Source organism: Trichosurus vulpecula, chromosome 2 (genome assembly GCF_011100635.1).
Source record: "Trichosurus vulpecula isolate mTriVul1 chromosome 2, mTriVul1.pri, whole genome shotgun sequence".
Taxonomy (NCBI): Eukaryota; Metazoa; Chordata; class Mammalia; order Diprotodontia; family Phalangeridae; genus Trichosurus; species Trichosurus vulpecula.
Window position 1 is genome coordinate 329,724,382 of NC_050574.1, and position 27,809 is coordinate 329,752,190.

At 37.3% G+C, this 27,809-nt stretch overlaps 1 protein-coding gene across 2 annotated transcripts in view; it reads left to right on the top strand.

Moving 5' to 3' along the window:
- Window positions 1-26,369, top strand: part of OSBPL11 (oxysterol binding protein like 11) — a 103,799-nt gene extending 77,430 nt beyond the window's left edge. For both annotated transcript variants that reach the window (XM_036746178.1, XM_036746179.1), the window contains exons 8-13: window positions 455-595; window positions 6,150-6,645; window positions 7,963-8,149; window positions 18,262-18,444; window positions 19,241-19,394; window positions 24,630-26,369. In XM_036746178.1, coding sequence (XP_036602073.1) covers window positions 455-595; window positions 6,150-6,645; window positions 7,963-8,149; window positions 18,262-18,444; window positions 19,241-19,394; window positions 24,630-24,695 — 1,227 coding nt within the window. In that variant the 3' untranslated portion in view covers window positions 24,696-26,369. The remainder of the gene's footprint in view (window positions 1-454; window positions 596-6,149; window positions 6,646-7,962; window positions 8,150-18,261; window positions 18,445-19,240; window positions 19,395-24,629) is intronic.
- Window positions 26,370-27,809: the final 1,440 nt, after the last annotated feature.

Below are 27,809 nucleotides of genomic sequence, written 5' to 3' on the forward strand. Positions count from 1 at the left end.
GTTCTTTTGTCGGATGTGTTTCCACAGTGGTTCCTAGTGCCTCAAGTACTTTTCACTTCCCTAAAGGTGAACTGGATTCATATTTCTTAATGTTATCTCATTTATGACAGACCTTATGAAGTTGAAATTTCCTTCAAGGGTCTCCTTAAGTTTGGGACGTCAATATAGTGCTGGATACAGCTCACTCAATTGTTTTTTTTGAGCCTTAATTTAAAAATTTGTCAACTCAAATTCCATTTGGGCAAAATACTTTTCTCAGTTACTGCCATACCTGTGCTCAGGGGTATACTTTATACTTAAATTCTTACCTGCTTCGTAATTTATTTCAGGCCCACTGTAATTTATTTTAGGTCCTGAACTCATGTTAGTGTCTTCCCACTGCCCTCTCTCTGCCTTTTTTTTAAGCTATGCTAATAAATACTTTTAAATACTAGATCCTTTGTTTTCTATCCAGGAACCTGAGGAAATAAATGCAGATGATGAAGTGGAGGACACTTGTGATAATAAGGAAGATGACCTGGGAGCTGTGGAAGAACAGCGCAGTGTTATCCTACATCTGCTGTCGCAGCTTAAACTGGGCATGGATTTAACAAGAGTAAGTTCTAGTGTGGGTTGACTGTGAAGGAAGTTCCGCAGTTAAATATATTTTCTGTTATCTGATTTGTGATGCCAGTATTTTTTACTGTATTCCCTTGTTTTTTAGTAGCCACTCCAATAGCATGCTTTACTTTTCTAAAAGAAGCATTTCTTGGTATTCACGTGGAACAGAAAGCATGAAAATCCCTATGTCCTTGAACTTTTCCTCCAGCATTCTTTTCACTTTGTTTTCAATCAACTCTAGCCCTCCCCTAAAGACCTGCATCCCCAGTAACCCTAAATGCCCCTGAAGTTGGCTCCCTCTAAGGAGGAGGTTAGGTAGTGCAGAGTGGCCAAAGTGCCCAAATTGAAGTCATCGAGTCCTGAATTTAAACACCGCCTCGATCACTTACTGGATGTGTGACACAGAGCAAGTCACTTAACCTCACCTGGCTTCATTTCCCTCATCTGTAAAATAGGGACGATAATAGTACCTAGTTTGCAGGATTGTGAGGATCACATGAGATAAGCTATGTAAAGTGCTTTGCAAACCTTAAAGTGCTATGTAAATGCTTGCTATTATCATCCCTCACTTCCTCAACTCATAGCCACAAGGAGAGGTTGCCTTTACTCCTCATTACTGTTTCTAGATCATTCCTCTATGTTCACTCCTATACAACCCTTTCTCATCTGTGGTCTGTGCAACCTCTCCAGCTTTTTTTTTTTTTTTAACAATCTTTTGCTCTCCAAAGTTCCTCAGTAACTTCGGCACTTGAGTTGAGGTCTTTCTCTCCAGTCCATCCCCTGTTGTTATCCATGGGGGTTTCAATATTCATGTTGATGATTTTTCCAATCCTGACTACACAGTTCCTCAACCTCTTGAACTCCAATGATTTTCCACACGCTACTTCTACAAAGGTTGATCTTACTGTGATGTGTCATTTTAATGACTCATTATCCACCATCTGACATTCGGGAGAATGTAAGTTTTTATACCCAGTGCCTGGCATATAGTAGGCACTTAATAAATGCTGTTTATTTGATTTATTGAACCTAGAATCCTTTCCCCATGCCCTTAAGGTTTTGCCATTGTTGACCTACTAATCTTCAACCTGAAATCCCTACCATCTGATTTGTCAGCTTTTGCTTTCATGCTGCCTAGTGTTGCTGGAAAAGGTCATGAGATCAAATTAATTTAACCCACTAATAATTTGTCACCTGTTGGTATTTTTGTCATTCACTTATTTTTTAGACGCGTGCAACTCTTCATGACCTAATGAGGTTTTCTTGGCAAAGATACCTGGACTAGCTTCTTCTTTCTCTGGCTCATTTTACAGATGAGGAAGCAAGGCAGGGGGTTAAGAGACTTGTCCATAGTCTAGTAAGTGTCTGAGGCCAGATTAGAACTCCGAAAGATGAGTCTTCTGACTTCAGACCTGGTACTTTATCTACTTTGTCACGTAGCTGCCCAGTAATTTATCATCTATAACCTCAAATGGCCTTTTGCTGCTTCTTAGCTATCCTTCTCCTCTACTCTTATTGATGTTTTATTTCATTTCCCACAGTGAAAATTCTAAAACTTTTCCTCTGTCCTTAAGCTGTGGCTTTTCCCCCACCTCGTCCTCCATGACTCATTTGCCTGTATCACTGAAAATGTTGAGATCACCCAGTAAAATGAAATTCCTTCTACTCTCCTGTTCTGCTCATCACAATATCTGTCTCATCAGTATTCTTTCCTCCAGGGAATCGGTATCACTACTCCTTGTTAAGGCAGATTTGTCTACTGAGTGTGCCCTTGATTCCTCTCCTCCTGCCTTCTCCTGGGCTTTACATCAGTAATCATCCACTTCTTTCCCATGCAAGTTTATTCTCTCCCTCCCTAGGGATTCCTTTTTTTCTGCTTACAAACATGGTCACGTCTCCCAGTCCCAGTGGCCTCTGGATCAGTCAGCCTCATCCAGCCACTGTCTTCTCTTTCTCCTTTCCTTCCCATGTCTTGAAGAAGTTGTCTGTATCCAGTACTGACCCTTGCTCACAACCCACTTTCTTGCAGCTCCTTGAAACCTGGCATTTGTTCCTGCCACATTAATGAAAATGTCCTCTCAAAGATTATTTTGGATCTAAATGCCAAAGCCATTTCCCAGCCCCCATCCTCCTTGATTTCTTACAGCATTTGCCACTGTTGTATACCCTGCTTCTGGGTATACCCTGTATACTTGGTATACCAAGTATACCCTGTATACTTGGCTCGAAAGAGCTTTGATTCTCCTGATTCTCTTTCTGTTCCTCTATCATTTTTTGTCTCCTTGGCGAGTTTCTTATCTCTTTTAAGTTAATTCTCTGAAGTATATGTTCCTTAAGGTTCGATCCTTGGCCCTACATCCTTTTCCCCTGTACTTTTCATGCATACCTCATCAGCCCCACAGCTTCAGTCTTCAGTCTTCATCTCTACATACGTGATTATCCCCAAGAGACTCAAGGCTCCTACTTCTCTCACAAGCACCATATCTTCATCTTGAACTATTGTGTTTGGAAGGTTCTACCTGTTCCTCAGACTCAACACGTCCAAAACCAGATTTATTCTCTTTCCCCCAAATCTAGCCTTCCTTTTTATGTCATCATTTCTGTTACTGGTACTACCATTCACATCTTTGAAACTTTGATGTTTGTTTAACTCCCTCCCCTGCTAGATACAATCAGTTATCAAGTCCTTTTGGTCCTACCAGTGCATTCTTATTTCTTATATTCTCCTGTTTGTTCTTTCAGACACCTCTCTTCACTAACATCTACCTGGATTTTTGTCACAGTTTCCTAAGAGGTGCTAATTGTGCTTCCAGCATCTGTTCTTCCCTCCTTCAAAACTATCTTTCACACCACTACCTGATTGTTCATAAATTTGCTTGTATTTTTCCTCTGCTCAAAAGCCTTTAGATTTCCTACTTTGCCTCCTTTGTTGAAATTAATAGACTTAAAGACCTACTGTCTCTTGGGCTACTTCTGTACTAAATGAAAGGGCCACCACCACGGATTGTACCAAGGATTCATATAGAAACTGTTCACCATCTCAAAACTATACAATTATCCCTTCCACATTGCAGGGGTTTGGGGCACCCTGGGATCTGGAAAATCCACATAAAATGTTTTGGCATTCCCTTTCTACTAGAGGAGAAGTCTAAATTATTATGATATTAAAAAATAAACTTGATATTGTATAATATTATACATGTATTTTATGCATTTCTGAGCTTGTAAACTTTTTCTGTGTTATCTGCTGGCATTTGCATGTTGTCTGCAGCTTCCACAAAACTCCCCCAAAATTCCCATTTAATTTCTTATGCTGACCCCATGATATATTGAAACCACAATGGGAAAAGTCACGATGTGAAAGGGGGATAACTGTATTAACCACTCTGCCTGACATTTATCATGCCATTCAATTCCTGTTTACCTACAGGTGGGTAATACTGTGCAGACTATCTTTTCCTGACAGTCTCCCTTCACTTTTTGCCCAGCTAGCGTCATGTTTACTTGTTTTAACTCTAGCCTAAAAAAAATAGTAAATAAGGAAATAAATCTGCCACAAAGTAATTATGTAATATGCTGAATGTAGATTGTTTTGGGTTGTATGTTTGAATCATCTGTGATACTGTTGTTTTACATGGATAATTAAGAATTGACTGTAGAAGATTTTTTCCCCCTTATATTGAGGTTTTTGATATCAGCATTAAATCCTGAAGGATATTTTAAGTTTGTAGTTACTAATGACAAGGGTGAGAATGTTTGTTTTCCTCAGATTATACTCCTTTAATGGCAATTATTGTGCCTTTAACTGTGAGACAGTTAGAAATCAGATGTATATATACAGGATGTCCCAAAAGTCTTAGTGCTTTAGTAGCTTAAAACTGCATGCTCCACTGAGCTCTTTAGAACACTAGATGTGTGAGATAAATGTTATTCTGCTCTTTTATTTTCTATTTTATTAAGATAATCACTTAGTTTTTTTAAAAAATGACTATTTAGAAACCAGAATTTTTGATTTTGGGACTTTTAAAGAAACGAAATTACTTTTAGTCTTTCAACTCAGTCTTATTTTAGAAATATTTACGTAATAGTAGTATAAAAAATTCTACTACAGAAGTGAAGATGACTAGAGTTGAGAAAAGTCAAGGAATTAGTTTGTTTCATATTTGGTGCTCTGTGACATTTGCCATATTTAATAGGGTTGGGTTTCCTTTTTCTAAGCACCAAAACTGCCAGCAGGCCAAAGTAATATTGGGTAGTCATCATGGCCATCTAGAAAAGCAAACTCTCATAATAACTGACATTTATCTTGCAACTTGAAACTTGTAAAGCATTTTACATACATTATTTCAATTTTTCTTCATAACATTCATGTGAGATAGAAACTAGTTGCTCTATGTACATCCACTCTTCGGAAACTGAGATCTCAGGGTGGTGGTGATTTACCTATAGTCATTTAATAATATTCACTGATACAGTTTAGAAGAGTCAACACAGATCAGTGCCTTTCTTAGTAAACTTCAGTTGTTTTTGGATCCTGCCTAATCTAACTTTGGTTTTCACTACTATATTTTAAAGAATATCCTTTGACCATTCTTTTTATTTATGAGTCCTTTGACTCTCCAGAGCTCCCAAATTAAATATTCAAAGCTCCAACTCATCTCTTTGGCACTCAAAATTAAAATACCTCTATAGCCTTTCCTTTGTTCCAGTCTGTAATCCCTCTAACCAAAAACTTTATTTGACTTATTTTTGCTAGTTTCAGGGAAGGCCATATTTTCCTGCAACTTGGACCCAGATGTGCATGTCAATGTGTGTCTGTGTCTCTGTGTTTGTTTTTTTTGCCACTCTGCAATCAGAAAAGTGAAAGGTTGTGGTTGCCCTTGCTAAATTTCCTAGTGATTTCCTTTTGACTCTGTTTTTTTAAATGAGAAGATTTTTTTTTCATCTGACCCCCTTTGCCCTGCCTTCTGATTTTTTGAGTTGATATATTCTTAATTTGCATGAAATATTTGATATTATCTACTAACTAATCTGCAAGGCTTTTATATCCTTCTAGATCTCAGATTCTGGAACTTGTTTATTTTTTAAGTGGTTTGGAACATTCCACCCCTTTTTAAAATAAGTTTTTATTGATATTTTCTGTTACATCACCATAGTATCCCGTGTATCCTTCTCTGTCTTCTTCCCAGAAAGCCGTTCCATATGACAAATAGTATTTTTTAGAGAGGAAAGAGGCAGCACAACTGATCTATACATTGAAAAAATCCAAAATCATGTGCAATGTGTAACACCTGTGGACCTCCCACCTCCATGAAGGGGCAGGTTGGAAGTGTCTTCTCATATCTCTTCATTTAAGTCCTGTTTGACTTTTATAATTTTGTCATTTGATTTTTTTGGTGTGCTGTGTTTTTTTAGTTTCCATCTAAATTGTTGTCACTGTTTTTAAAAATTTTTTAAATAGATTAATTCTGAACTGCAAATATGCATGATTTCTACACATAAAAATTAGCTTTGTCCTTATTGGATTTTTTTGTTGTTGTTGGTTTCAGGTGGTTCTTCCTACCTTTATTTTAGAGAAACGTTCTTTGCTGGAGATGTATGCAGACTTCATGTCTCATCCAGACCTCTTTATATCTATCACCAATGGAACTACTGCTGAAGACAGGATGATTCGTTTTGTAGAGTACTATCTTACTTCATTTCATGAAGGCCGTAAGGGAGCTATTGCAAAGAAACCCTACAATCCCATCATTGGAGAAACGTTTCACTGCTCCTGGAGGATGCCAAAGAGTGATGTCGCATCCAGCATGACTGCCAGCTCTTCCTCCCAGGCAATCCCAGATCAGGCTTCTCTGCCAGAGCCTTTGAGCCAGGTGGAAGCAGACTGCTATACTGTCAGATTTGTTGCTGAACAGGTGTCTCATCATCCTCCAGTCTCAGGGTTTTATGCAGAATGTGCGGAGAGGAAGATGTGTGTAAATGCTCATGTTTGGACTAAAAGCAAATTCTTGGGAATGTCAATAGGAGTGACAATGGTTGGAGAAGGTAGGTGGAAAAAGTATTATTTGGGGAAGAAAGTACATATGTTATAAAAAATACTAGATACCAAAGTAAAAGTGAATCATGAACTGGAAGGAAAAATATTGGGCATATTTAGTGTAAAGGGTATTCCGGGTAATGGTGGGAAGAAGGTACTGATAAATTTGTAAAAATCCCTACGTTTTTAAAGCATTTTATACTTTTGTTCTATATCAGTATATAAAAAGGGGTTGAACATAGTGAGCTATTTTTTAATCAGGAACACTAAAATCCCCACAAGACTTTTGGCAGATTCATTGAAAAGTGTAACATGGGTGAATGAAAACAGCTGTTCACTGGTAAAAAAGAAACATGTTTTTGCTCAACATTTTGTTCTGAATTTAAACTTGCTAGACATACATGATTTGAGTCTATGGTTCACTTTGAAATTCTGTTATTTTGACTTTGGAGACAGTATCTGATTCCTGACTTCTATAAAATAGGAATAATAATGCATGCCCCCACTTCCCCTAAGGGTTGTAAGAATCAGAGCAAAACTATACGGAAGTGCTTTGCAAACCATAAAACACCAAACAAAAGAAGGTGTGATTATCAAATTATCTTATGAAATGGGAATGTCAGAAACTCTCAAAGCATATTGAATATTTATTTATTGCATAAGCTTTTTCAATACGAAAGGTATTTATCATCTTTTTCGTTATTAAAAATGCTGAGTTGTATCATGTAGAGCACTGATTTTTAGTATTTTCAGGGAACGTTATTTTCTTATGCTTTAAAAAAAAATCAGCAAAATACCTGAGGTCTGGAGTCTATGGCTTAATAACACTAAACTTCCCCTAGAATGAGGAGATATGTTAGCATAGATTTTCCTCAAGCTAGTGACTGTCAAAATTGATTAATAGTCACTGAAGCCTTAGAGCTTCACCCTCTGAAATGATCCAAGGAAGCATGCAATTTTGTATAAAACTGGTCTGCTTTGGACACTTTGTCCGAGGGAGTTTTTACTGGAAGCAATGGAAGGACCTTATTAAAACCTTGATTTATAATATTCTTTGTGGCACGCAGCCCAGGAATACTGCTGTGGCAAGATTGTAGTTTTGTGATAAGAACAACCTGAGTTGACTAGGTTTTTCTAGTTTTTTGGTTTTTTTTTTAGGAAATTTTTAGCACATACTGTTATTGTAAGGACCCTAAGTTATATGTATATGGAGCAAAATGTAGTCATGGTTTCTAAATATAACACAGGAAAAGAAAAGCAATATTTATTTTGACTACCTTTATAATTTTTGCTGAAAGTGTTATGGTTACATAATTATGTTTCAGGTATCCTTAGTCTCTTGGAACATGGAGAGGAGTACACATTTTCCCTGCCATGTGCATATGCCCGATCAATTTTAACAGTTCCTTGGGTAGAATTAGGTGGAAAAGTCAATGTCAACTGTGCAAAGACCGGATATTCAGCTAGCATCACTTTTCATACTAAGCCATTCTATGGTGGCAAACTGCACCGGTAAGGACAACTTTGTATTATTTGATTTCTTTAATATGATTCTCTATGTGATAACATCATTTTTAATTATCATCATTATCATTAATAACATTCAGAATTAATAATAGTTATTAATAGTTTTGATGATAATGTCTTTTGTATTTATGGTGTTTGTATGTTTTTTTTTAATCTTTATATTTGTAGTTCATGAAATCCATCAAGACTTTTTTTAAAAAAAAATTTCTCCAGCCTTTGAGCTCCTGGGCATTGTGCTCTAGATAGAAGATCTGTCTCTAGAATTTCCCCAAGAGAAGATGAAATTCTAGATGGATCCTGGAAGTAGGATAAAAATCCCTAACCCAGGAATAAGTAATCCATGACCCAATTTATGAGCTCAGGATGTTTATGTTTAAATTCAGACCATAGAAGGTGGTTTAACAACTCTCACTGTAATTTGGGCTGTTGCTGCATCAGGGAAACTCACTAGGTCTAGAGTCAGGAACACCTGAGTTCAAATCAGGCTTCAGGCACTTACTAGCTGTATGAAGGCAAGTCACTTAACCTTGTTTGCCACATTTCCTCATTTGTAGAATGAGCTGAAGAAGGAAATGGCAAAAACCCCAAATGGGGTCATGAAAAGTTGGACATGACTGAGAAGCCTTTGAAACTATCTAATAGGAAATTTGGGACAAGAGTGATTGCATGCATTACTGTGGAACGATCAGTTTGTCCTTCTAGACTAGTAGGCAGATCCCATCATCTTTGGGGGTAAAAGTAGAGAATGGAGTCAGACAGATACCATTCTTCTGTAATGGCATTCATTCCTCATAAGGATTAGTCTCACTCATGAAGCGACAGAAATAATTATTTCTTGCACTAATCTAATGTAATACATTGATATTGGCTCTCTCTTGAAGCCTTAAAGCACATGCTTAAAGAGCTACCTTTATGAGCTCTGTGCTACCTCTTTGTCAATGGACTGCAAACATACAACTTTTTCTAAGAGAGCTGTAAAGAAAGTTTTTACTTCTAATGTTCAGAGTCCCTAGCTTGGTATTAAATTCCCTCCACAGTTTGATTTCACCCTACCTCTTCAGCCTTATCTTGTACTCTTCCTTTTCATGTATTCATCACCTCAGCCATATTTCATGATTGGCATCCCCAGCGCACACCCTGCCTTTTCCTGCCTTGCTTCTTCTGTTCTCTTTGAGTGAAATGCCTCTGATTGCCCCATGATTATCTGTCCCAGAATACCTAAATCATATCTCACCTAGGAATCCTTCCTTGATTTCCCTAATTCATTAATAATCTCATGTGGTACTTTAATACTACATGCATTTATATATAATTTTACATTATAGTTATTTGTGTAGTAATCAGTTGACCAGTAAAGATTAAGTGCCTGCTATATGCTAGGCGTTGTGGTAGACATTAGGGACGGACACAAAGACAAAAATTAAACCATCCTAGCCTCAAGGAGTTTACTTTTGTTTTTATCTTTTAAAAATTATCAGTTAATTTTTACAAGCATTTATCTTTCCCACTGACTACCCACCACCTATTGAACAGGTTTGTTTTCTTTAGTGAAAAATGAAACCCTCATAACTGCATAATCCAGCAAGGAACTTTTTATGTTTGCCATATCCAAAAATGTATTTCTCATTTTACATTTTATGCACACCACTGGTGTGGTGGAAGGTCAGAGGCATGTTTCACCTTCAGACCTCTAGAGCTGTGGCTTATCATTGCATTGATCTGAATGGTTTTCTTTGTAATGTTATTACTGTATAAATTCTTCAACTAATTCTGCTCATTTCACTTTGAATTGACTCAGAAGTCTTCCCAATTTCCTTTGAAACTATCTGTTTCACCATTTCTTATGGCAAAGTAATATCCATCACATTTATAAACTTTTATTTAGCTATTCCTTAGGGCACACCCCATTAGTTTACATTTTTGGGCTACTTTGGACCAAGCTGTTATATTTGCACACAAGTCCTTTTTCTTTTATCTCTTTGTTATGTATCTGGGTCAAAGGGTTTGCACATTTTGGTGACTTTTGAAGCACAGCTCCATATTGCTTTCCAGAATGGCCAGACTAGTCCACAGGTCCACCAACAGTGCAACAGTATGCCTATTTCCCTGCAGCTCCTCTAACATTTGTCATTTTTCTCTTTTGTTGTCTTTGCCCACTTAAGTTGCCTTAATTTCCATTTATCTAGTTATTAGTAATTTGGAGTAGTTTTTCATATGGTCGTTGGTAGCCTACATTTCTTTCCTGAAGAACTGCCTATTTGTAACTTTTAACTCTTTAAGTCTTTGGGAATGGCTCTTAGTCCCATAAATTTGAATCAAAAAGGAGCTTACTTTCTGCTGGAAGAGACAGCGTGTACACATTTATGCATTTACAAAACATAATGAATGAATGAATAAAGATTAATGGGTGTAAGAAGATTAAGATGGATCCTGTGTCATTTTCTTATTGGTCTTATTTACGAGTAATTGATTTTTGTCCTGTAACCACTCATAATTTCATTGTTCTTTGTCTCTGAATGTAGTTCAGAGTTCAGCTGGCCTGTAATGGCTATGTTTAAAAATCCAGCTCTCCTGCCCCAAGGAATTTAACTGACCTTGGAGAATGCATGTGAACACAATGGGCATTTGGGCCTGGTATCTTTACTCCACCATGCTGTTCTTTAGGATTTCTGGTTTGCTGTCCAAAAGTCGGAGCCACTATTTCACACCTCCATTCACACAATAAGCACTTCCTAGTCTCACAAGAGAAGAATGGGAGTTGTTTTGAGTCCGAGTTACCAAAATTCCAACCAATCATGTTGTTCTCTGCACCTCAGCTCTGTAACCAATCACATTGCCCCAATCCTATGATGTCATCTACCCTGTTCTGTATGCCTCAAAACCTATAAAAGAGAAACTGCTCTTTTGCTCATGATCTTTGACATAAATGGAGGCAAACCATTGGTCCCTTTATTTACAGGTACCATGTCCCTGCTAATAAATGTTACCTTGCTTGGAGATCTGTCTCAATTTGCCCTTTTTTTAAAATTTAAAATGTGACAGGGAACACATTAATAGTTTAGGAAGATCAGAAAAGGCCTCATGTAGGGGGCCACAGTTGAACTGATCTTTGAAAGAAACTAGTGATCTCAAAGATGAAAAGGTGAGAAAGGAATGCTTTCTAGGTATAATGAACAGCCTATTCAGAACAGTAGAGATGGGCGAAGGAATAAGGAACAGAAAGAATGCCAGTTTGGGTAGAGAAGACCATAAAGTTCACAAGGAGGAGGAATGGACAATAAGCTCAGCAGTGTTGAAATCAAGTTGTGAATGGTTTTAAATACTAAAAGATGAGTTTCTGTTTGATCCTGGAGGGAGCCAGTAGAATGTACTGAGCAAAGAAGAAGTGATATAGTCAAACTTGTACTTGAGGAGTGTCACATTGGTACCTGTGTGGAGGATAGTTGAGAAAAAGGAGAGACTGGAAGCAGAAACACCAGTAAGAAAGCTCTCGCAATAGTTTGGACAAGAGATGGTAAGAGTTTAGATTAAGGTAGTGGCATTCAAAATAGAGAGATGAGATTTTATAGAGATATAATTGACAAATGATTATATATGGAATAAAGGGTAAAAATAATTACCCCAAGATGGCTGGTAAACCTGGGTGACTGGAAGGATGGTTGTGCCTTCAACCAAAATAAGAAAGTTCAGAAAAAGGCTTGGGGAGATGGCAAGATAACAAGTTCTCTTTTGTATATGTTGGGATACTTACTGGATATTAGGTTTGAAATATTCAATAGGGTGTTGGTGATAACAGGCCTGGAGTTTAGGAAGAGACTAAGTCTAAAAATATACATCTAGGAGTCATCAGCCAACATTCAAAAGAGAGCTGAAGAATTTATCAAGTGAGATTACAGAGTTAGGAGAAAAGAGGACCATAAAAAGCTTCTTGGGGTACACCCAAAGTTAGGGAGCAAGATATGGATGATGATCCAGCAAACAAGACTGAGAAGCAAAGGCTAGATGTAGTAGAAGAACCAGGAAAGAGCAATATCACAAAAACGCGGAGAGGAAGAAGGGTCAAGAGTGAGGACTGAGAAAAGGCCACCAATTTGGCAGTCAAGACATCATTAGTAACTTTGGGAGGTTAGTTTCCTTTGATTGAGGTGAGTAACCAGATTGCAAGGGCTTAAGAAGTGAGTGAGTAAAGAGGAAATAGAGGCAGTGAGAGGAGACAAGCTTATAGGATGGTAATTTAAGAGGATGTTAGGGGCAAGGTAAAGACTTTTTCTTTTTTTAATGATGGGGACATCTGTGTATGTTTTTAACCTTCGATGATCCTGAAGATAGTAAAACATCGATGATTCTGGAGGAATTTGAGGCAGAGATGAATATTGAGGCAATCTGCTTGAGAAGGAATCAAAGGTATACAGACAGGATGCAGTGTTAACAATGTGGATAGAGTGCTGGTTCTAGAGGCAGAAGACCTAGAGGTTTCAAATCTCAGCTCCTTGAAACCTACCTTTGTGACCTTGGGTAGGTCACTTAACATCTCTCTTCAATTTCCTTACCTGTAGAGTCAGGAGGAGGGACTAGATGACCTCTGAGATCCAGTGCTTTGACACTACCAAAAGAACCACCGTAAATATTTTTTTACATATAGGACTTTTCCTCTTATTCTTTGATTCTTTAGGGTATACACATACCTAGTTATGATATTGTTGTATCAGAGGGTATACAGAGTTTAATGACTTATTGGGTGTAGTTCCAAATTGTTTTCAAAATGGCTGGACTTTTTCACAGCTCTACCAGCAATGCGTCTTCAGGGTATCTATTTTCCCATAGCTCTTCTAACATTTATCATTTTCCTTGTTTGAAAATTTTGCCAATTTGATGGGTATGAACTAGAACCTCAGAGTTACTTTAATTTGCATTTCTCTAATTGTTGGGAGACTTGCAGAATGTTTTTATATAGCTGTATATAGGTTTTGGTATATTTCTTAATGTAATGAGAATTGTATGTATTTTATATGTGCCTATTTTTACTAATCTGTGAGTATGTTGCATCTCCTCAGTAAATATAGGTTCTTTAATGACCCAGACTGTCTCCCTATTGTATTCATATGCTGCATGCCTAGCAAAGTTACTGCCATATAGTTGGCACTTAATAAATACTTATTTGTTGATTGATGTATAAATGATAGGGGAAAATAGAAAATTTAAATGGCTTGCCCACATGTGATAGTAAGGGGTCTAAGTAGGGAACAGATACAGTGCTTTGTGGTCCTAAAAGGGAAGGTTTCTTGGAAGAGATGGCATTTAAGTTGAGCTTTAAAAGTATGGCTAGAGACACCAGGTGAAGGAGATGAGGGTGGTGGGGGCAATATAAGTAATAACATGAGTAAAGACTCAGAAGCTATCCCAGGATGTATTCAACAAACCTTTATTAAGCATGTTCTGTGTACACGGAATTATACTAAGTGCTGGGATGTAAAAATGAAATATCCCTTGCTTTGTCAAGCAGCTTATGTTCTCCTTAAGGGGTGAGGAGGAAGAGGGGATGGCATACATATACTCCAGTTTGGTTGGAATGTAGAGTTCATGGAAGGGAGTTATATGAAATAACTCTGGAAGAGTGGAATGATGTCCATTTGTAGAGAGCCTTGAATGTGGCATGCTACACAAAGGAATTTGAACTATGGTTAATAAGCAGTAGAAAGCCACTGAATATCTTTGCACAGGGAAGTAACATGAATCTCCATAATGAAGATGCTTTTGGTAGCCATGGAAAGGATGGCTTGGAATAGGGACAAAACAGAAAGTGTAACCCTATAGTGAGCAATTACATAAAGAGATGGGGATGATGATGAGCAGTATGATCTCAGGAAAAGCCTGGAAAGACTTACATGAACTGATGCATGAAGTGAGCAGAACCAGGAAAACTTGGTACACAGTAACAGCAGTGTTGTATGATGATCAACTCTTGATGACTTAGTCTGAGCAGTACAGTGATCTAAGACAGTTCCAGAGGACTCATGATGAAAAATGCTTTCCACCTCCAAAGAGAAAACTGATGGAGGCTGGATGAAGATTGAAGCGTAAAGTTTTTCACTTTATTTTTTTTGTGATGGTTTTTTAAATTTTTTAGTCTGGGTTTTCTTTCACAATAATGACTACTATGGAAACGTTTTACATGATTGCATATGTATAACTTATATCAAGTTGCTTTCCATTTCAGGGATGGGAGCATGGAGCAGGAGGAGAGAATTTGGAATGCAAATTTTTCTTAAATGAATGTTAAAACTTACTTTTACATGTAAATTGGAAAAATAAAATATAAGAAAAAGAGATGGGGATGGTAACCAGATTTTAAAAAGTTAAGCAACCAGTGGGTGATGAAGACGGAACCAGTGGGTGATGAATGAAGGAATTGGGTGCAGATAATTTTTTCCATTAGATTGACCATAAAGTGGAGAGAAACAGCAATAGCTAGATAGAATAGAAGACAAAGGAAGGTGTTTTTGTTTTTTGTTTGTTTGTTTTAGTGTTGGAGAAATCTAAGAATGTTTTTAGGCAAATGAGAAACAGTCAGTAGTGAAGAAAAGATTGAAAATATGTGTGAGAGAAGAAACGGTTGCTGGAGAAAGGTCCTGCAAGGAAAGTGAGGGAAGGGATCTAGGAGCACTGATAGAGGGAAACAGCCTCAGTGAAGACTAGGGATACCCCTTCTCTTGTGCCAGTAGGGAAGGACAAAATAGATGACAATACAGAGAAGCTTGTAGGTATAGAGGAGAGGGGATTTGAGAGAATGTAGCCATTAGATATTCTAGATCTCAGTAAAGTAATTTAAATATACTACTGTGAGTGTTGGGAATATAGTTACAGTTAGGGACTTGAGAAGGAAGAAAAGAATTTCAGCTAATTACTGTGGGAAATTAAATCAAGAGGAGAATAGAAAGATTCAGTCAGTAGTGAGAGGGGCAACTAAGGTTATATGCCATATTTTTAAAAATTAGAATTGGTTTTTATACCAATCCTATGAAGGTAGGAAGGGATTAAAATTTTTTAAAGTCTTGAGTTCCAAATTCTTTCCCTTCTTCCCTCTCTTCCCTCCTCCCTCCCTGAGATGGTAAGCAATCAGATATAGGTTATATGTGTGCAATTATGTAAAACATTTCCATATTAGTCATTTTGTACAAGAAGACTTGAGTAAAAGAAAAAAATGAAAGTGAAAAATAGCATGCTTCAGGCTGTATTCAAACAATATCAGTTTTTTCTCTGGAGGCAAATAATGTGCTTTATCATTAATCTTTGGGCTTGTCTTGGATCATTGTATTGCTAAGAACAGTTCTTCATCAAACAATATTGCTGTTAGTGTGTACAACGTTCTCCTGGTTCTGTTCACTTCACCATGCTTCAGTTCATGTAAGTCTTTCTAGGTTTTTCCAAAATCATCCTGCTTGAGATTAAATTAAAAAAAAACTTTATTAATGTATTTTATTTGTTACATTACCCATGTTTCTGAAAGTATTGTCCTTGCTCCCAAGCCAACCATCCATTTTAATAGAGAATTTTAAAAGTTATGAACAGGAAGCAGTTCATAGGGAATTTTTTAGCTCTTTTTCAAAGATATCTTCTGTTTTTATATCATCCACATTTTCCTCTGTATCCTTCCCCCTTCCCCTTTCCAGAGAGCCATTCCTTAGGACAAGGAATAAAAAAAGAGGAAGAAGAGAAAATAAACAAGCAAAGCCAATCAAAACATTGAGAAAAGTCTGCTGTTCTTTGCAGTGTTTCACACAACACTGTTTTGATTGTTTAGTGATTTTGGTTTCTTCTCTTTACTTTTTGTAACAATTGTATGCATTGTTTCCCTAGCCTGTTTACTTCACTTCGTATCAGTTCATCTAAACCTTCCTATGCTTCTCTGGCTTCATCATGTTCATTATTTCCATTAATTCAGGCACCACATTTTAATTATAGCTGTTCCCTAACTGATGGGCACCTACTTTGTTTTCAGTTCTTTGCTACCTCAAAAAATTCTGCTACAAGTATTTGGGCATATGCTTCTCTGCTAACAGTTCATTAATGTGCTTATCTTTCCATAACTTCTCTAACATTGACTATTCTCAGCATTTGTCATCTTTATAGGCAAGAGGTTTTTGCCCCTATTTAATGGATTGGGAAAGTGAGTCTCAAAGAGGTGAAATGACTAATCCAGGGTCACATAATAAGCAATAGATCCAGGACTTTTTTCACTGTTTTCTGATTCCAAAGCCCATCCTTTTACCACTTTCCAAAATTCCTCTTTCACTCATAAAATAAAGATAAGAATACATGTACCACCCACCTCAGAAGGTTGTTATAAGGACCAACTGAGATGATATTTATAAGACAGTTTATCAAGTGTGCAGGCTCTATAAATATGAGCTATTATTATATATTAAGACCATAAGCTGAGTAGGAAAGAATATCAGAATAAATAACACTGAAGAGTATACTGCAGAGAGGAACAGAAACCAGGAGACTGAGGAAGTTAGTATATCTTTTAAATCTGCCCTCTTCAGCACTTTAAGTATAGTTTTGAGCTTGTGTGGAGATGGAGAAGAAGGTGAATATTAAGTATCACCTCATATCCAGTTAGGCTACATAAAGGAGATGGAATTTCAAGGAAAAGCTGGATCGAAGAAGATATGTAGAATGCAACTTGAGAACACATGCCGTCAGGACAGACATAGCAAAGTGACCATTCATGTTCATATGCAAAAAAAAAACCCCAAACCCCTAAAAACTAAATCTTAGTGCAAGGCCATCTCATTTTGCCCTTAAACAGACTACACCTACATTCCTATTCCTCATTAGCTGATACATCTTTATTTACCTGGGGCTTTTCACACTGAAGAAAAAGTTAAAACAACTCCAGAGGACAAATTACCCTTGCCCTGGGATTGGGTTCACAATCATATTTTTATCACTGTTCTGTCTGACTACACAGATTCAGGACCAATGTCTGCGTCAACCACAAAGTTTCACTTTTTCTCCTGCCATCGTCATTCCCAGATACTGAACATTGACAGCTGATAACTTGGACTTCCTTGCAAACATCTTGAGGTCTTGGTTCCTTGACCTTTGACCTACTTTTGGTCAGATAAGCTAGTCTTTTTTGACCTCCTGGTTCCTAAATCCCTCAACTTGCTCCTGATAATTTCTTTCAGCACCATTTAATGCCTACTATGGATGAAGGACAACGGGTAATATAATACCCACAAGCAGCCCATAATAGAATAGCTTAGAAATCTAATACAAATGATAACTTGGACTTTTAAACTAATATCTTAGCTTTTTTTTTTTTTAAGATCAAATCTTGGTATTTAGATAGATCCCTAGTTAACTTCAGGTCTACTGTAGCCTTAAAACCTGACTTGCCAAATTCAGATTCCTTCATAGACCGTTTTTGGTGCTAATTTCTTGTCTCATTTGAACTTATTGCCTCTGTCCTGCTATAAAACCTGTAAAAAAATTATTAGATCTGTTACTGTTCCTAGCACTCATTTGAGCTACATCCTGCCTGCCTACAGATAGGCTGGCCAGATAAATCTTCATTAATTTTTGAACAGCCGTATTCCATCTCTGTATTTGGATCCTGGCACTGGCATATCTGTTTTTGTCTGAAATAGACATTCAGAGTTTTGGTTTTTTTAAGTGCATAAAAAAGTGGAATATCAAGATATCAAAGTAGTGTAGACCTAACCTACTGTATTCAGGCAAAACTAAGCCATACTACACCATGAGATCAGAAAGAAATTAGAACAAAATGTGCTGTCATTAGTGAATATCTGAGTAGTATTTGAGTGTAGAAGCGTTGTCGTAGCCCGTGTTCATTACCATAACTATGATTTGCATGTGACTTATTTAGTGGATCAAAAATTTCTCAGTGAAGGGACCATATGATGCTCTTTTTTTTCTTCTCCCCAGGGAGCCAGACCAACTGACAAATTGAGATGAATTAAACAACCAGTTTAAACAGTGTTCATAGGAAGTTTCAATTTCAGAATTCAAAGACTTGAGATTAATACCACTTACTAAGTTGTATTTTTATATTTTCTCACTGTCTCTAGGGTTACAGCTGAAGTAAAACATAATACTTCTAATACTGTGGTATGCAGAGTGCAAGGGGAATGGAATAGTGTCCTTGAGTTCACTTACAGCAATGGAGAGACAAAATATGTGGACTTGACTAAATTATCTGTGACCAAAAAAAGAGTAAGGCCCTTGGAAAAGCAGGGACCTTTTGAATCTAGGTAAGTCGTCATGGTGTGGTGAGTTCTAATCAGGATTTAGAAACCTGGGTTCTGGACTCATTTCTTCTATTAACTTCTGACCTTGGTAAATGATGTAATGCCTTTTGGCCTCACTTTCCTCATATATAAAATCAGAAGGTTGGACTAGATGACCAATATTATAATTCTAAGTGAAATTCTTAAATGGTTTATTATAAACATCAGGTCTCTAAACGAATGTCCATATGTTCTCAGATCAGCTGTTTTCAGACTTAATCCTATTTCAACAAGCTTATAAATATTCCTGAACCCATGGAAACCAAAGTGAACATATTGCTATTAAAATTCATTTAGTCTGTATGCTCCCCAAATTAATTTTAAAGTATTTAATCCCTGTTGCATAGCAGCCTACGTATGTAGATATAAATATAGAGGTAATAGCAATCTTGCTCAAAGATACTCTTTATAATGTCAAATATTGCTTTCTCTATCAGATGCGGTTGCTGTATTTAGTTAGTTTTTTTTTGTTTTGAGGAATATATCCTTTGGAGGGTGAAAGAGGAAAGTGAATGTGATGTAAAAAACCAAAAGTATCAATAACACTTATTTTTAATATTCACTGGTTCCCCTTAATACCAAAATTCATGTAGCTCCATTTCAGGTCTGAAATTATGGATCTTGTTTAGAAAAGAAAATAGAACTGGTTTAGAAAAAATTGCTGTTATTTGAAAGACAATCAAATTTATCTCTTAGGCTTTTGTTTCACTCATAAAAGTACTTGTAAAATGTAAAAAATAGCCAAAATTTCTGATTTCAGACGACTATGGAAAAATGTCACAGAGTCTCTGAGGGATTCTGAAATTGATAAGGCAACAGAACATAAACGAGCCCTAGAGGAGCGTCAGAGGAGTGAAGAGAGACACCGTGCTGAGACAGGCACACCGTGGCAAACCAAATACTTTATTAAAGAGGTAAGTTTCATTCATTCTTATATTCATTCTTATCCGCTTGATGAAAACTTTGGCTTGCTGATCGTTTGCTGCCTTGCTGTCTCACATCTGTTTTTCAAAAATAGCCCAGCTTAACCATCCTTTGTTTTTCAATTATTCATTCCAATTTGTCAGAAAAAGCTGTTTGACAGCAATTTATTGGAAAAGATCTGGTGGTTTTCATTGACTACAGTGAGCTTATTAATGCTCAAGTTTAAAATAAACTTAGCTAATGGTGTCAAGTGGCTATTTAAAATTTAAGTTTTGCAAACCATAAAAGGCTATATAAATATCAGTTATTATTAAGTAGGAAGATGAATAATTGTCAACATTTTTGGTATATATCCTGCATAGATGAGTCAAACTAAAGGTCTTGGAACTGCCTCTCGTAGTCCAGAGAATATTAATAACATCTTAGGTTCTTGTCTCTTCTTTTCGCAGCAATTACAGCAGATGGGGTTCTAAAACAGAGAAGAAAAATGTCATGTGGTTCATGACATGTAAGCAAATTGGCAGATGAGCATGGCACATGTCAACTATCCTTGTCAGTCCCTTATAGCATTTTTTAAAATAAAATTCTTGTCTTTTTAAAAAATGCTAACCCAGTGTTAGATTGTATTAATAGAATTACAGGTATCCACCAAATCCCATTGCCCTCTATGCTTAAGCAGACCCCATCTAGAGTATTATGTTCAGTTCTGGGTATGACATTTTTAAGGGGATACTGACAAACAAGTATTTCTGTTGGGTGGTGAATGATCTCAAATACATAGCATATGATGGATGATTGAAGGAGGTGATTAACCTAAAAAAGATAAAACAAAAAGAGTCATTGTAACTGCCTCAATTCAAATAGGTGAAGAGTTGTTATATATGAAAGGGATAATTGGCCTAATAGCTGGAAGTTCACATTAGGCAGATTGTAGTACAAAATTCTGATAGCCATCCAACAGCACATTGGGTGTCCTTGCAGAGTAGGAAAGACCCTTTCATCCTGTCAGGTTTGCAGACAGACTGATTGCTTTTGACATCAGTAAATACATGAGAGAAGGAATTTTCTTTCTGTAAAGCTGTGAATGAAAAAAAAAAAGATTAAAATTTGTAAGAATTGATAGAAAGGTACTAAATTGTACTTAGATATCCTTTTCTTTTCCACTCTTCTGCTACTGTTTCTGTAATCACACAGATAGCTAAAATATTGCAGTTCTAACACATCTTTTAAAATGCCTTTGGCCAATATTAAAAGAACTTCATTGATCTTTTCAGATTGACAGTAGATGAATTCCCCTTTTGGGACAGAATATTTGTTTGGTCTTGTTTGCATTACAGCCTCCTAAAACAGCTTTGTGCCAAGTACCAAGCATCACCTTTTACCTCATACCATGTCTTAGTGCAGTCAGAACCCTCCAAATCTCTCCTTGACTTGAGCTAATAAAACCGTTAGAAAATCAGATCATTTTTAGGCATATATACCAGAACTAGAAAGTATGCCCCTTTGGGACAAGAAGGGGATTTTAAAATGCCAGTATTCTGGTCCCTTCTCTCATTTGTCTATTGTGGTGTTTCTCAAGGCTTTGTAGCCCATCTCTTCTTCCCCTCTGCTAAAATTTTGGTTCTTCACAGTACTAAAAAGACTAGAATTTGTGCTCAAATTGGTTAGATAGTCTAGTCCCACAGGGCACGGATCTTGTAGAGCACTGAGCAGAGATAGGAGAACTTATTCTAGGCCTGACTCTACCAGAAACTTTGGTAAAACCTAGAGTAAGCCTTTTCACCTCCTTTTGTCTCAGGTTATGATAATAATTATGATGATGAAATAGTACCCACAAAAGCAGTTTGGGGGGAAAGGTACTAAAAATATCCAGGGCAATATTACAGTTATTAGACAACATTCAGTGAACATTTATGAAGCACCTACTCTGTGCCAGCCACTGCTAAGTACTGGGGATACAAAGAAAGGCCAAGGACAGTCCCTGCCCTTGAGGAACTCACAAACTGTTGGGAGATACAGACATAAAAAGAAGCTGAAAAGTGCTGGGGGGGGGGTGCGGTGAGGGAGAGGCATTTCCAAGAGTTTCCCTGGGGGTGCATGGGCTTTATGAAGTTCTGCTGTCTTGGTGGAGAATGACAGAGTAACTCTCCCTCCTCTCCAACCAGAGGGAGAGAGGGACCCCAGGGACAGGAGTTATAGAAGAAGTGTGAGTTTCAGAGTTGATGGCATTTTGCAGGATGTTTTTGGAGATATTCCAAGTTTTTGGAGATATTCCAAGAGACTAGCTGGGGTGGGAATAGATGAGGTGACTTTTAAGAGTACTATTATTCATAGTTCTCTTAATTATTAATCTTATTTAACACCTTTCATTAATAAGTGTAATTGTCTTTGTTTTCAGTGTCACCACTTCTAGATTAGCAAAAAGGAACAGATTAGCTGCTATTTGGTGTGGAAAACTACAAGACTATAGTTGTGTGGTTTGATTGGTCTTTGGAAAAATCCAGGACCACTCAGACAGATAAAGGTCAGGGAAAAGAGGGGAGGAGGGGAAGGAACATAAGTAAAAAAGTTTTTACTACAGTTATTTGGTACTTACTGAACTTAGATTTAGTAAAAGGAAATAATAACATTTAGGTAGTTGCAAAGAGAAAACATGTTTTATACCGTATCTCGGTACTTTTAGAGATCCATGAGTTTTCTGGTATCAGTATTTCCTTCTTCAAGGCAAATTGTAGTCTTACCTTACCTTAGTCGGTAGCCTTATTGAGTCGTTGTGGTTGAAAACATTCATCACCAAGTAGCCAACAGTCTTGTGATAAACCTCTTCAAACTCAGTGAGTATAACCTCCAATTACAGAAATACACAGTAGCACATCATGACTCCCCTTTTCAGATTGGGGGAACCTAACAGAATTTGTACTCTGCTGGAGTGGCCTTCAAGATCTCAGCCTTACCTTCATGTCATGATGAGGTTTTAGTAGATCTTAGACAAGTTTTGTTGCTTATGCTGCTAAAAATTTGATAATTCATGACTGTGATTAAGGTAAAATTGTTATCAAAGATGAACAGATATTATCTTAAAACATTATTTACTAGTTAAATGTCAACTGACATTTGTATACTGCTTTATCATTTTCAAAGCACATTCACAAACATGTCATGTTTACAACCTGTAACCCTGTGTATAGTTCTCCCTACATTACAGATGAAAAAACTGAGTTGGAGAGGTTGGGTGACTTCCTCATAGCTGAACTGAATCTCAAATGCTGATCCCTGACTCCTTGTCCAATGTTGCTTTCTACTATACCTCACCGTTCTTTCTGTCATACAGGGCAGACCAGGAGAAGAGAGAGACAGTAAAGTAATGAAGTGAGTCATAAGTTACTTCCTGGACTAGTAATGGAGTAGATGGAGTAGTAGGTAAAGATAAGATGCCAGGATTGTATCTCCCTGTGCTCAAGAGCGTGATGGTGAGGAGCAAGCTACTTTGTACCCAGTAGGCATTGTAGAGTTCACCAAAAAATTCGAAGGTATTACTGGCTTGAATAGTATACTACAGATTGATTGTCTTTTGAAAGGAAAAACCATGTATTATATTTCTTTGTGTCCTTCAGAATCATTACTATTGTGCTCTATAAATATATGTTGGAAAGAATAAATGAATTCATAACAAGAACTTCTCTTGAGTTGTTACTTTCAGTGATACAGAGACACCTCAGTCTGATCTATACCTAGTGTTTTGTGGATGGACCTCATCTCTTGGACAGGTGTGACCAGTTAAGTCATGTCAACTGGTAACCAAGAAGTTTAGCCCTTTCTTTAATCTGCTAGTTATGTCGGCTTGGTAAAGGAGATACTCTTCATGAGGAAAGCACAGACCTCTTTACAGACAGGTCTTGCAGAAGTGAAATTCACTTAAATTTCTACCAGTGTCACATTGACACTAAACTTCTTAATGAGTTTCCCTATCACTTTATGATTAAATATATTCATTAAGGCCTGTTGATTTTTCTTAGGTGGTATGTTTTATTTTCTTAGAATGTAAATATATTATCTGATCCTCAAAATAACACTTAAATGTAGATGGCATATAGTATTATTCATCCCATTTCACAGGTAAGGAAACTGAGACACAAACAAGGTAAGTGATTGGCTTCAGGTCATTCTGCAGTTTCAGAGACATATTTGGAACCCATACTTTCTAATTTAATCCAGTGCTCTTTTATTTACATCATTTGGCTTTAGAAATAGGATCAAGAATGGTCTTTTCCTTTCTCTTCCCACTGATTAATAAGCCAAGTGACTCAAAACTATTTGTTGTTGAGTTGTGTCTTGACTTTTCATGACACCTTTTGAGGTTTTCTTGGCAAAGATACTAGGGTGGTTTGTCATTTCATTCTCCAGCTCATTTTACAGATAAGGAAACTGAGGCAAACAGGGTGACTTGCCCAGGGTCACACAGCTAGTTTCTGAGGCCAGATTTGAACTGAGAGAGATAAGTCTTCCTCACTCTAAGCCTGACACTTTGTCCATTGCGCCACCTAACTGCCCCTTAAAACTATACTTCGAGCCAAACTCCCAAGATTTGGGATCTTTTCCACCGAACCTCCTGACTTTTACTCTCCCATTTAAGCCTACAAACCAAAATCCACCCCTAAGACACCTTCAGTTGTAGCTACCCTAACATAGGCTCCATCCAGATCTTCTTCCCTACTGTGCCACAGCATACATTTGATCATGCCTCTGCCCCTGTTCTTCACCTTTGTCTCTTCACTAGGTCCAAAGGACTCCACAAATATCCTTATTAGGTCAAACATGCATGCTTTCTTCTCGTTGGTACGGCAGAAGGGCTTTCTTTCACTTCAGTAAGCAAGATGGGTCTGTAGTATCCTGGCATAATCACCACAATTGCCACACTTGATTAAGAATTGTTTCATTTTTTTCTATTTGTATCTTCAGTGCCTAGTGTTGTCTGGATGATAGTAGATGCTTAATAAATGCTTGCTAATTAATTGATTTTTGGTCGTGGGTGAGGTCTTACCTCACACCTAAAAGTACAGACATTTCTTCATGCTCTGGGCCAAAAGAGCAGACTGTCCTACAGAGACTATTATTTTGCTGTGGGAAGAGGCTTCTACTTCCAGAGTGGACAACTTCTATCTCTGCTTACAGAGTAACAGCATTTAGTGGAATCCTTCTCTAATTTCTTTTTCCATTCGTTTCAGGGAGAAGGCTGGGTTTATTATGACCCCCTTTGGAAAACGATCCCAGTGACACAGCCTACTGAGTGACACGAGCTAGCTAAGACTCCCCAGGATTTGGTTTCTTCTGCTTCCTTTACCCCTTACACTGTCAGAATGGAGTCATTGCAATGAGTGTCTTGTTTTATGATGGCACAGTTTAAAAGGACACATCTACCAGGGCACTTTAGTACTACCAAAAATCCAAGATACTGAAGAAAGGTAGTGGACCTTTCCACCAACTTCTTTCATAGAATGCAGACAATGCCGTCTTCCAGGCTTTTACGTGGATTATTAGGTGATTCGTTTGCATCTGGTTCCTGCTACTAAGGCTCAGTTTCAGATCACTTGACTTTGCAAGTAGCAGCCAGGCCCAGTGGTATGGGCACAGTGGCTCTGATTCCGTTGATGTAAGAAACATAGCCTCTTTTAAGGTCTATACTTCGCTTTGTGTCAGGGACTAACTATTCTCTGCACATATAAACAAAACCAGAGGAGCTGAAATTGCACAGCTTGTATTTCAAAAAAGAAATTCGTGAAGGAAGAGCTCAACCTAGGCAGATTCAGTCACTGGGCCTGGAATCAGTGTTAGAAACCAGCCAGATTGGGGCGATGAGACACTTCTCTTCTTCAGAAAAGACTGTGCCCATGTCTGAGAAAAGTATCAATCTCTGTTGGAACTCCCTTTTTAAAAAAAAAAAATTTATAAATTGATTGGAATTATAACCGTGGAGAATTTTTTCCCCTCTGAACCATTTTAATATACTTGAAAACAAAATTGACTTGAATGGAAAAAATGTCTTTCAGAATGCTTTTCAGCAGATTTTAATAAATATCACATGTGAGAGACTGTTTTTAACAAATGTACTTGTCAGTGTGGTGAGGTTTGGGGACTTTCTTGAACTAAGGCAGTGAAGGGAATAGCAGACATTAAAAAAATGTATTACTTTTTTTTGTCCTTGATTTTTTTCCATTTTGAAAGCAAATATCCAGTATTATATGCTATTCCTGTGGATTAGTTGGATTTCGCTTCATTCAAAATTCAAAGCAACCGTCAGTATTTGTCATTAATTTAGGAAGAGCTATTAATTGTGATGGAGAACACATGAACTGTAGTTTTGCTTTGTTTTATTTTGGAAATCATTACATGTCAAAGAAAGGGTAGTATGAAATAGAAACATTAGGAAATGTATTCAGGTACAAATATTCTTTTTTTATATAAGTATTTTATTGAAGCTTAAGAATTGCTGGCAATTAAGAGAATAGTGCTGATTATGGCTTTCATTATACATTCATTCAACAAGTATTTATTGAGTACTTACTGTGTACTCAACACTTGTTATTACAAACTACCTTAATTTTCCCAGAGTGGTGCCTTATTCTGTTTTTTCTCATGTAGTCTTCCAATCAGTGTGTATCTGTAATAAAGTTGTTCACCAGTCATTTCAGGTGGCTGGTTCCATTGCATCATTATGAGAATTCTAAACTCTGTGTGATCCTGTCACTTGTGTTCTACTAAAAGGGATAAATGAAATGAGAACATCCAAAAAAGGTTTAAATAGTTTTTCAACAAACTGTAAATCACACATGCAAAAGATTTCCTTTATGTACAACTACTTAATAATTCCCTTGTTCATTTTGCTGTGAAATGCACTGAAAAATCTCAAAATGAGTCGTAGTCCCTGTGTGGGGAAATGGAAAAATAATAAAACTACAAAACAACCAGCAGCCTTTGTCTTTTCTCAGAAACTGGACGATTGGGAAGAAGTAGGAATTCATATCACTAGATTTCTTGCTCTGTTCATTTGAGAGGTCAGTAATTTTCTCTCCAAGCCCATATCTTCAAGAATCTTTACCTTGCACAATAAAGGCATCAGGTGCTCTCTTCAATTCAGCCAACTTTGAAGTCTCTCCTGTGTACAGAGCCTTCTGCTAGGCAGTCTAGCTAAAACCCAGTTTCTGCCCTCATGCTTGCAATATAGTATGAGTTAAGACACACACGTAGATAACTATGAGACATGGTAATACATAATGAATACCAAAAGGAGAGGGAGACATTGTAGGGACAAGGAATAATATGAGTAAAAGCCAGGTACTTCATTGGTGGGAAAGCACAGAGCACCATGTTCAAGGGAGGCAAGAGACTTCTAGAACAGAATGTTCTGTACGTTGTCTGATGAAGTCACTGTACTCCATGTTTTTGTCTAACCAGTTTGTTATGAGGAAAGGTTCAATTTTAGGGCTAAGGGGAAGGGGCAGGGGGTATTTCTAGAAAAGAAAAGGCATCAAGAAAGCTTTCAAGAAACAAAGTAGGCTAGTACCAAATTGTGGAAGGCTTAGATTCCAGACAAAGGAGTTGAACTTTTTTCAATAGGCAATATAGAGTCACTGGATACATTTTAAGTAGAGAATTGACATGGCCAGATCTATCCATGACGGAAGGGGAAAAACCAGAGCCATGGTTTGAACATTATTCAGGAAAAATAGCCCTGAAAAAATTGTTTACAATTTCCTCTGACACTTAAAGGATTTGTGATCCTGGTTAAGGCACTGAATCTTGTATTCAAACTGGTACATTAAACTTTAATCTTTACCCAGAATGCATCTCAAGATGATTTTTTTAGTTGCCATCCTATCTGCAATTTAAAATTTTCCTTTCCTCATTTAAGATTTGTGTGTGCAAACAGCAGCTCCATCTTTACACACACAAAAAATATAGTTTGTTCTTCATCTGAGCCCACTGAAAGAGCTGTGAAATGAGAAATGGAAATAGAATTTTTTCATTTATGTTCCTTTACCTTTAATTGGAATTGAAATGCCTCTTTTCTATTCTGTTAAACATACATAAATATGTTGCAGACTTTTAAGAAATTATGATACGTGAGAGCTAAGAATATTCCCCACACATACTTTAAAGAAAAGCCACAGGTTGTTATGCTGTAAGATTGCCCTCGGTTGCTGTCTCCCAACCCACTCAAGGTTTTTCTCTGCCCAAGTCACTGGTCATGCTGCATCTATGTACCTGCCAGCTTCCCCCAGCATTTTCAGTGATTTTCCACCACAGTGCTCTGCACACCCCACCAGGTTGATTCAACTGATGGACTATGTGTTGTTGGTACAAATATACTGTCTTTAATACCTGACCACCAAGGAAAATACAGCAGC